This window comes from Colobus angolensis, unplaced genomic scaffold (genome assembly GCF_000951035.1).
Source record: "Colobus angolensis palliatus isolate OR3802 unplaced genomic scaffold, Cang.pa_1.0 Scaffold413, whole genome shotgun sequence".
Lineage (NCBI taxonomy): Eukaryota > Metazoa > Chordata > Mammalia > Primates > Cercopithecidae > Colobus > Colobus angolensis.
The window spans coordinates 332,389-343,509 of NW_012117522.1; the positions used below are offsets into that span (position 1 = coordinate 332,389).

Below are 11,121 nucleotides of genomic sequence, written 5' to 3' on the forward strand. Positions count from 1 at the left end.
GTGATCCGCCCGTCTCGGCCTCCCAAAGTGCTGGGATTACAGGCTTGAGCCACCGCCAGTCTGTATTTTAAACGATCTACCCAGGGACTAAGAAAACTTTCCTCAGAGGCTTAGGCTACTGAGGTATAATAAGCTTTTTTTTTAAAGACAGGGTCTTGCTATGTCACCCAGGCTAGAGTGCAGTGGCTCAATCACCTCTTACTGTAGCCTCAACCTCCCAGGCTCCAACAATTCTCACACCTCAACCTCCTGAGTAGCTGGGACCACAGGTGTACGCCACTATAGCTAATTAAAAAAAAATTTTTTTTTAGAGTTGGGGTCACCCTAACTTGCCCAGACTAGTCTCAAACTTCTCTAGGCTCAAGGGATCCTCCCTTGAGGGTGCCGGGATTACAGGTGAGAATGACCGCTCCTGGCCATGGTATCGTAAGGTCTTGAAGAAAACTAAAGACTTTTGTAATTTTATCTTGCTTCCCCATGTCTCCTTTCTCCCCATTAGACAAAATCAAGAAAGATTAGTTACATTTCATGAAGTTATAAATATGCATCTTTAGTGTACTTTCTGCCTTTCCATTTGTTACAGATATAAGTCACATTGTTCTACTCTAAGGAGGAATTTAAGTACTAAATTTGTTAGGTGTTGACTTCTCTTTATGGCTTCCAAGTAGTAGCTGGAGGTAGTTTAACTTCAACTTTTACAACTTCGAAATGCTTGAGGGAATACCTCCACTGATGTTTAAAAACTGATCTCCCTGTTAGAATTACATAATTCCATCTTAGTATTAAAAAGTATGGCTGGAGGCTGAGTGCAGTGGCTCACGCTTGTATTCCCAGTATTTTGGGAGGCTGAGGCAGGAGGATCATATGAGCCCAGAAGTTTGAGACCAGTCAGGGCAACATAGGGAGACCTTGTCTCTATAAAAAAATAAAAAATTAGCCAGGTGTGATGGCACACACTTGTGGTCCCAGCTACACAGGAGGCTGAGATGGTGGGATTGCTTGAGCCCAGGAGTTTGAGGCTGCAGTGAGCCATGATCTTGCCACTGCACTCCAGCCTAGGGAACAGTGTAAGACCCTGTCTCAGAAAAAAGGTGAGGAGGCAGGTGCAGTCACTCACACCTGTAATCTCAGTGCTTTGTGAGGCTAAGGCAGGAGGACTCCTAGAGGCTAGGGTCAAGGCTAACCTGGCCAACATAACAGGACCCCATCTTTATAAAAAATAGAAAAAATTTAGTTGGGCATGGTGGTACATGTCTGTGGTCCCAGCTACTTTGGAGGCTGAGGTGGGAGGATTGCTTGAGCCCAGAAGTTCAGGCTGCAGTGAGCTACTGTTGCACTACTACACTCCAGTCTGAGCGGCAGGGTGAGACCCTTTCACCAAAAAAATTTGTTTAATAAATTTAAAAAAAAAAACAGTTCTTATTAATGTCATCCAGAATATTCGTGTTGTGTTAACAAAAACACTTCCAATTATATGTTTGGCAAATGGGTCCTCCAATCTATTTCTAGCATAGTCTCTTTTTTTCCTTATATAGCAGAGCTCCTCTACCCCCAGGCTGAGGACTGGTACCAGTGCATGGCCTGTAACAGGGAACCAGACCACACAGCAGGTTCGTGGTGGTAGTGAGCATTACTGCCTGAGCTCCATTTCTTGTCACCTCAGCCATGGCATTAGATTCTCATAGGAGTGCAAACTCTTGTGAACTGCGCATGTGCCGGATGTAGGTTGCATGCCCCTTATAAGAGACTGACTAATGCCTGATGATCTGAGGTGGGACAGTTTCATCCCAAAGCCATTACTCTCTCCCCAATCTGTAGAAAAATTGTCTTCCATGAAATGGGTCCCTGGTGCCCAGAAGGTTGGGGACCACTGTTATACAGTATCTTAATTCTAAATTAGAAGTTCATCATTTGGTCAGGCACGTTGGCTCACGACTGTAATCCCAGCACTTTGGGAGGCTGAGGCCGGCAGATCACCTGAAATCAGGAGTTTGAGACCAGCCTGGCCAACATGGTGAAACCCCATCTCTCCTAAAAATACAAAAAAATAGCTGGGCGTGGTGGCAGGTGCCTGTAATCCCAGCTATTTGGAAGGCTGAGGCAGGAGAATCGCTTGAACCCAGGAGGCAGAGGTTACTGTGAGCCAAGATTGCACCACTGCACTCCAGCCTGGGTGACAGAGCGAGACTCTGTCCCAAAAAAAATAAATAAGTTCATCATTTTGGGCTGGGCACGGTGGTTTACGCCTGTAATCCCAGCACTTTGGGAGGCCAAGGCGAGCGGATCACCTGAGGTCAGGAGTTTGAGACCAGCCTGGCCAACATGGGGAAACCCCGTCTCTACTAAAAATACAAAAATTAGCCAGGCATGGTGGCAGGCACCTGTAATCCCAGCTATTCGGGAGTCTGAGGCAGGAGAATCGCTTGAATCCAGGAGGTTACAGTGAGCCAAGATCATACCATCGTACTCCAGCCTGGAGGACAAAAGCGAGACTTCGTCTCCAAAAAAAAAAGAAGTTCATCATCTTATGCAGAGATTATATGGTAAATTCCTAACTGGTCTTCCTGCCTCTTGATTTTTCTCCAGTAGATCCTGTATTCTTCTGCCAGATTAATCCTCATAAAATGCCATTTATATCACCTCAGTGACACACCCTGGTTGCTTATCAGGCTGAGTTCTAATGCCTCATACTGGCATTTAGTTCTCTGCCTATCTCTCCTGAGATAACAAACTGTATTTATTCTACCTCTGCTTTGTTTAAAAGTGTTTTTACCTTGTGATTGTTGCCATAAATTGTCTACTCTTTGTCTTTAAACTAGGCCATCCTACTGCTCTGTGAACTTATATTGTCTGTAATTTTGGTATTATTCTTAAGTGTTGCCTTATTTGTTAACTGATTCTTGGATCTCTCTGATTTCACCAAGTGAAATGTAAACTCTGTAGGCAGAGTGCCTGTAGGCAGGTCCAGAGTCTGATTCGTTTTTTCACTCCCTTCTCCATACTCGACAGTGTAAAATAAGACTAGGCGCTTAGTACATATTTATTGGTTGCTGAGTCACGCATACTGTTTTCAATCATAGGATATTAATATGATTCTCTTGATGATGGATATCAGCCCAGGTGATACTGTTTTGGAAGCTGGCTCAGGCTCTGGTGGAATGAGCTTATTTTTATCCAAAGCAGGTAAGAGATTGGATTGAGCTGGATCTCGGTAACAAAGAAAACGTTCAATTTGTTCATAATAACAGAAAGTTATGAGGATATTTGGGAAAATACCTAACGTTGAGGTAGCATTCTCCTAGAATCTGAATGTAAGCAACTATTTTTCTTTCCATTTTGTACATTTATTCCAGTCAGTCTCTTTATAATCCTCCCTCCATTTTCTTTGCTTTGTCTTGTTTCCTTCATGCTCTCTAATGCTGCTGCTTTTTTCTTAAGTATACTTTTTATTGGAATATAACATAGCTACAGACAAGCGTGCAGATTGTAAGTGTATAACTTTTTATTGGAGTATAACATAGCTACAGACAAGCGTGCAGATTGTAAGTGTATACCTCAGCAACTCTTTGTGTAGTGACCACTCATGTACTTATTACCCAGATCAAGGCAGGGAGTGTCTCTGCCCCACAGATGCCTCCTCGTGTCCCCTCCCAGTCCTTATCATCACCAAAGGAAACCACTATTCTGACTTTTATCACCACTGATTAGTTTTGCCTCCTTTGAACTTATATAAATGGAATCATACAGTACGTACTCCTTTGTATCTGGCTACTCTCGTTCATCGTTATGTTTGTGAGATTCACTCATTGCATACAGCAGTAGTTCTTTCATTTTAGTTGCTGTATAGTACTCTCTTCACAATTTACCCGTTTTACTGTTGATAGACATTTGAGTTGGATATTATAAACAGTGCTGCTCGGAACCTCCTTGTGTACTTGTCATGTTATTGTTGAATAATAGTGCCAGGTGAATACTTAGCCTGAGGGAATATGGAAGGAGGTTGTCAGCTGCTGGGGGAGAGTTAGACATCGTTAGGACCAAAGAATTATAGTAGGTGTTCATAAAGAAATTAATCATAGTACAGAGCTATTAAGTAAAAAGCTACATCATGAAGAATTATCTCTGTTTTTTCCAGAAAGTCTCTAAAAAATTGTCAGTTGCTAAAAGTACTGCTTGAAGGTGGGTGTCTGATCAAAAATCAAGAGGTGTATATTAAACATATATATTTTTTCATGTTCCTACCACTTAATTTCTGGTTACTTTTATGCTAGTTGATTAGTAACCCTTTGCCTACCTAATTTCTCTGAGTGTCAGGGTTGTTTTGGGTGGTCTGACTGTCTGTACAGTGTTCTCTTCCCTACATAATGATAGACTGCTGAATAGTCACAGTACTTTCTTTGAGTAGATTTTATAAAGATTACAGATAGAAATATGCTGAAATTAAACTCACACCTTTTGTTCTTTGACCTAATGTCTTCACATATGAATATTATCTAGATTATACTAACCCAGTAAATTCGTTCTGGGCTCCTCAGTCTTTTGTTTGACTTTTCTGTACATAGTTAAAGGCAGTCATTTTCTCATAATCTATGACAAATTCCTAACTGCAAGTTTCATTTGACAAAGTGGATTCATAAAAATTGGTGAGAACGGATAAGTGCCTTTATTTCTAAAATATATAGTATCAGAAGAGTGTCATGGCTTGAAAAATCCTAAACTATAAATGTGCAAGAAATTATTGCTATTTACCTATGTTATGGATATTTTTCTCCATAATTTCTTTTCCAGTTGTTTAGTTTATATTACTTTTTTTTTTTTTTTTTTTGAGGTAGAGTCTCGCTCTGTTCCCCAGGCTGGAATGCAGTGGTATGATCGTGGCTCACTACAGCCTTGACCCTCGGAGCTCAAGTGATCTTCCTGTCCCAGCCTCCCAAGTAGCTGGGACAATAGGCACATACCACCAAAGCTGGCTAATTTTTTAAATTTTTTGTAGAGACTGGGTCTCACTGTTGCCCAGGCTGGTCTTGAACTCCTGGCCTCAAGCAATCTTGCCTAAGCCTCCCAAAGTGCTGGGATTACAGGCATGGGGCACCACACCCAGCTTATGTTACTATTAACATTAATTTTTATCTCCGGAGAACCTCATAACTTGCAGTTGGAGTTACATTTCAAAAGATACCTTGGAATTTAAACTTCTTTAGTAAACTGTAAACTGATCTGGAATAATCTCCAAATGGTATCAAATCACTTCAGATAGAGGTGGGTGGAAAGTTAATTGCCTTAAGTTAAAATGTAGTACTCCTCTCTGGAATTGCAGTATTACTGTGCTACTTAGTTTAAAAGTTCTTCACACACACACAAATACATAATACCTTTTGTTTGTTTGTTTGTTTTGGTAGAGACAGGGCTTCACCATGTTGGCCAGGCTGGTCTCAAACTCCTGATCTCAAGTGATCTGCCTGCCTTGCCCTCCCAAAGTGCTGGGATTACCTTGGCGAGCCACTGTATCAGGCCACAAATACCTTTTAAATATGTGAAAGAGTCAACCTCATCCATAGTAAAAGAAATGCAAGTTAAAACTGCATTAAAAGGCTGAACGTCATGGCTCACATCAGTAATCCCAGCACTTTGGGAGGCCGAGGCAGGCAGATTGCTTGAGCTCATGAGTTTGAGACCAGCTCGGGCAAAATGGCGAAACCCCGTCTCTACCAAAAATACAAAAAATTAGCTGGGTGTAGTGGCACACAGTCGTCCCAGCTGATCAGGAGGCTGAGGTGGGAGGATTGCTTGGGCCTGGGAGGCGGGGGGTGCAGTAAGCCATGATTGCACCACTGCACTCCAACCTAGGTGACAGAGTGAGACCCTGTCTCAAAAAAAAAAAAAGAACCTCAAAAATCTACATTAAAAATGATAAACTCTATTCATTTTTTAGATTGACACAGATAAAAAGTTCAAAAACTTTCAGGGAGAGTATGGAGATACAGGTTTTGTTTTTTTTGAGATGCAGTCTTGCACTGTTGCCCAGGCTGGAGTGCAGTGGCGCATCTGGGCTCACTGCAACCTCCGCCTCCCGGGTTCCTGCCGTCCTCCTGCCTCCTGAGTAGCTGGGACTACAGGCATGTGCCACCATGCAGGCTAATTTTTTGTATTTTTTTTTAGTAGAGATGGAGTTTCACTGTGTTAGCCAGGATGGTCTTGATCACCTGACCTCGTGATCCACCCGCCTTGGCCTCCCAAAGTGCTGGGATTACAGGTGTGAGCCACTGCGCCCTGCCTGAGATATAGGTATTCTAATACATTGCTGGTTGGCAGATAAGTTGACACCACTTATGTGGAAGACAATGTAATATTATGTGAATAAATTCATATGACCCTTGAGCCAGCAATTCCGTTTTTAGGACTTTATCCTATAGAGATATACTGGCTTGATACAAAGACACAGGTATAAGAATTTCCATTGCCATATTGTTTGTATTAGCATATGACTAGAAACAAGCTAAATGTCCATCATAGCCATACACTGGAATAGAATGGCTGTTAAAAAGAATGCAGTTTTTAAAACAAGAATGCAGTACATCTAGAATCACTGAAATGACATTGTTGGTAAGTAAGAGGGAAGGTACAGGACAGTGTGTATAATACACCACATTGTGTATTAAAAACAGAGATAGATACTTGCATGCTTGTATAGGCAGTGACTATCACGGGAAAGGTAAAGAGCTGGTAATGTGGTTGCCTCTGAAGAGGGAGGGAGATTCATTGGGGATCAGGGATGGGAGGAAGACTTGGTAATGTTGGTAACATTGAACTATTTGAATTATTTTTTTCACCTACATGTAGTACCTTTGCAAAATACATTTTTGACACTTTTTAATAACCTGATTAACATTGTGAAATATCAAATTATTTTTTACTTAAGTTGGATCCCAAGGACGAGTCATAAGTTTTGAGGTACGAAAAGACCACCATGATCTGGCTAAGAAGAATTACAAACACTGGCGTGATTCATGGAAATTAAGTCATGTAGAAGAGTGGCCAAACAATGTGGATTTTATTCATAAGGATATTTCAGGAGCAACCGAAGACATAAAAGCTTTAACATTTGACGCAGTAAGTTTTCTAACGTGGGTCCTGTGTTATTACTTTGACTACAGAGAAGACAGGGATCAGGCTTCTTTTGCATGGGCAAGGGTCTTCCTTCATTTGCTTCATGTCTATCTCTAGGGATGGAAAGAATATTTTCGTTTCATGCCTTTTAATCTCATGGTGGGATTTTGGGCAGAGAGACATACTGAGTTACCGAGTTGGATGCTGAAGTTGTCATTGAATGTGGAATGATGACTGAAAACTAGGACCAAAGACTAGTCAAGCATCATGAACCTCAGCATTTCCAGGATAACTCGTACTTTGGAAGCAGCATTGGAAGCATATTGAACCCAGCACCTAACCTGAATTTTGAGATTTGGGGGAATAAGTAGCTTCCATTTGACAGGGAATAGACAGAAGGCATCTTTAACTAGAAAGTTAAAGTCAGGATGTCAAGAGGAGTGTGTTCATTGGAGATGTCGAGGACGGAGGTGTTTATCATGAACAAAGCTCCAGAAAGTGGAGCAGAGAGATTGTGAGAAAGAGAAACACTGGGAGGTTGACTTAGGGAAAAGAAGCAGAGAAGATGAAGGTGAAAAGATAGATGACAAGAGAGGATACATTAAGCTGTGATTAAACATGGTGGAGATCTGGGACATGGAAGTATTTGCTGGCTTAAGAGTTTCAGAATTCCAGAGTAAGTTGCCCTGTCCTTGGTGATGCCACTTCACAGTTCATAGCTTCACACTATGAACTGAGGCCTTGGTTAGGAGTCTTCCTTCCTTTCCTTAATTGGCTGCTGGAAGGATAGACTACTTTGGTGAGAAATGAAGCAAAGTTCAAAGAGGAGAGAAAATCTTCTTTTTTTTTTGGAGACAGAGTCTCATTCTGTTGCTCAGGGTGGAGTGCAGTGGTACAGTTTCAGCTCACTGCAACCTCCGCCTCTCAGGTTCAAGCGATTCTCCTGCCTCAGCCTCCCAAATAGCTGGGATTACAGGCACATGCCACCGTGCCCAGCTAATTTTTGTATTTTTAGTAGAGATGGGGTTTCACCGTGTTGGCCAGGCTGGTCTCGAACTCTTAACCTTAGATGATCTGCCTGCCTCAGTCTCCCAAAGTGCTGGGATTGCAGGCATGAGCCACTGTGCCCGGCCATGAAAATGATTTTTATCAGCACTGGCTTCTAGCTCTGATATAACTAAAGCCTATAGTTTTAGTGACACAGCTTCCTGTACAGAAAGACCTCAGTTCATTTTTCTCATCTATGACTTGCTTGTTACAGCTCAATAAGGGGGAAAGGGCTCTGTTTAGGTCATCCATAGGAATGTCAAAAATACCTGGGAGATTAAATAGGTCATCAGAATTTTGTTTGATGAGCATGAAACACAACAAAGGATTTTAATGATATCACTGAAGCTTTGTAGAAACCTGCTGAACCATTCCTGATCTAAAAATAATACTCCTTTTTAGATTTATTCAGCTGAATCTCTCTTGAATAATAGTGCCAGATGATTACTCAATATGAGGGAATAGAGAAGGACAGGGGGAGGGTGTCGGGACCAAAGAATTATAGTTGGTGTTCATAAATAATTATGATACAGAACTTTTTTTTTTTTTCTTTTGTGTTGCCCATGCTGGAGTGCAGTGGCCGGATCTCAGCTCACTGCAAGCTCCGCCTCCCAGGTTTATGCCGTTCTCCTGCCTCAGCCTCCCGAGCAGCTGGGCTACAGGCGCCTGCCACCTCGTCCAGCTAGTTTTTTGTATTTTTTAGTAGAGACGGGGTTTCACCGTGTTAGCCAGGATGGTCTCAATCTCCTGACCTCGTGATCCGCCTGTCTCAGCCTCCCAAAGTACAGAACTATTAAATAGAAGCTAGATCATGAATAATTTCCTTAAGAATGTTTCTAAAAATTGTACATTGGTAAGAGTACTGCTTGAGGGTTGATGTTTGATCAAAGATCAAAAGGCATATGTTAAACGTAAATTTCTGGCTGGGCACGGTGGCTCACGCCTGTAATCCCAGCACTTTGGGAGGCCGAGGCGGGCAGATCTCCTGAGGTCAGGAATTCGAGACCAGCCTGGCCAATATGGTGAAACCCCATCTCTACTAAAAATACAAAAATTAGCCAGGCGTGGTGGCGGTTGCCTGTAATCCCAGCTACTCAGGAGGCTGAGACAGGAGAATTGGTTGAACCCAGGAGGCGGAGGTTGCAGTGAGCTGAGGTTGCACCACTGCACTCAAGCCTGGGTGACAGAGCAAGACTCCGTCTCAAAATAAGCAAACAAACAAACAAATTTCTTTTCACATTCCCACCATTTTTTTTTTTTTAATTGTTGCTCCCTTTGTCTACTTAATTCTTCTCCTAGCTGCCATCTCACCTTCTGGGCCTTCCCTCTTCTAATCCATTCCTGTCATCTCTAGAGTAATTTTCCTAAAATATACTTCTGGGCTGGGTGCAGTGGCTCACGCCTATAATTTCAGCACTCTGGGAGACCTGAGGCCAGGAATTCGAGACCAGCCTGACCAACATGGCGAAACCCTGTCTCTGCTAAAAATACAAAATTTAGGCCGGGCGCAGTGGCTCATGCCTGTAATCCCAGCACTTTGGGAGGCCGAGGCGGGCAGATCTCCTGAGGTCAGGAATTCGAGACCAGCCTGGCCAATATGGTGAAACCCCATCTCTACTAAAAATACAAATAAAATTAGCTGGACGTGGTGACTTGTGCCTGTAATCCCAGCTACTCAGAAGGCTTAGGCAGGAGAAGCACTTGAACTTGGGAGTTGGAGGTTGCAGTGAGCTGAGATTGCATCATTGCACTGCAGCCTGGGCAACAAGAGTGAAACTCCATTCTAAAACAAACAAACAAACAAAACAAAACAAAGAAAGAAAAATACAAAAATTAGCCAGGCGTGGTGGCGGTTGCCTGTAATCCCAGCTACTCAGGAGGCTGAGACAGGAGAATTGGTTGAACCCAGGAGGCGGAGGTTGCAGTGAGCTGAGGTTGCACCACTGCACTCAAGCCTGGTGACAGAGCGAGACTCTGTCTCTAAAAGAAAAAGAAAAACAGAAAAAAGAGTGAAACCCCATCTCTACTAAAAATACAAAAATTAGCCAGGCGTGGTGGCGGTTGCCTGTAATCCCAGCTACTCAGGAGGCTGAGACAGGAGAATTGGTTGAACCCAGGAGGCGGAGGTTGCAGTGAGCTGAGGTTGCACCACTGCACTCAAGCCTGGGTGACAGAGCAAGACTCCGTCTCAAAATAAGCAAAAAAGAGTGACTGAAAAAACACTAATAAAAAAGGTGTTAAACCATAAAGAAAAACAGAAAAAAGAGTGAAACCCCATCTCTACTAAAAATACAAATAGAATTAGCTGGACGTGGTGACTTGTGCCTGTAATCCCAGCTACTCAGAAGGCTTAGGCAGGAGAAGCACTTGAACTTGGGAGTTGGAGGTTGACTAATAAAAGAATTTAACACATTTTGAAAACAAAATGTGTTAGCCGTCAAAAGGGAGTGGACACAATGGAATACTAACAATAAATGTACTCTAGCTACATCAATAAATCTGAAAGACTTAGTGTTTGGTGGAAAAAGCATTATAAGAGAGTATGTAAAATGACTACGTACATGGAGAATTTAAAACTACACAACATGTATTGTTTGTAGCTATTTACATATGTTGTAGAAGTATAAAATTTGGGAATGTTACCAACTCCTGGACACTGACTGTTTCTGAGGAGAGAAAAGGAAGGGAAAGGAATAGAGGGAGATAAGTTTGGGGTCCATTCAGGTTGGTCTACCGCCAGGCTCCATAATCACCAGTGTAACCGTGGGTAAGTCACTGAATCTTCCCATGCCTCAGTCACCTCGTTTATTAAACAGTAATGATAATAATACCTATTTCATAGAGTTGTTGAGGATTAAATAAGAAAATTCATGTGAGGCCGGGCGCGGTGGCTCAAGCCTGTAATCCCAGCACTTTGGGAGGCCGAGATGGGCGGATCACGAGGTCAGGAGATCGAGACCATCCTGG

At 42.6% G+C, this 11,121-nt stretch overlaps 1 protein-coding gene across 1 annotated transcript in view; it reads left to right on the top strand.

The window, feature by feature from the left end:
• The window catches only part of TRMT61B (tRNA methyltransferase 61B), a 20,513-nt gene that overhangs the window by 2,514 nt on the left and 6,878 nt on the right, over nucleotides 1-11,121 (top strand). Inside the window, exons 2-3 of the mRNA XM_011956324.1 lie at nucleotides 3,081-3,183; nucleotides 6,920-7,124. Of these exons, the coding sequence (XP_011811714.1) occupies nucleotides 3,081-3,183; nucleotides 6,920-7,124 (308 nt within the window). The remainder of the gene's footprint in view (nucleotides 1-3,080; nucleotides 3,184-6,919; nucleotides 7,125-11,121) is intronic.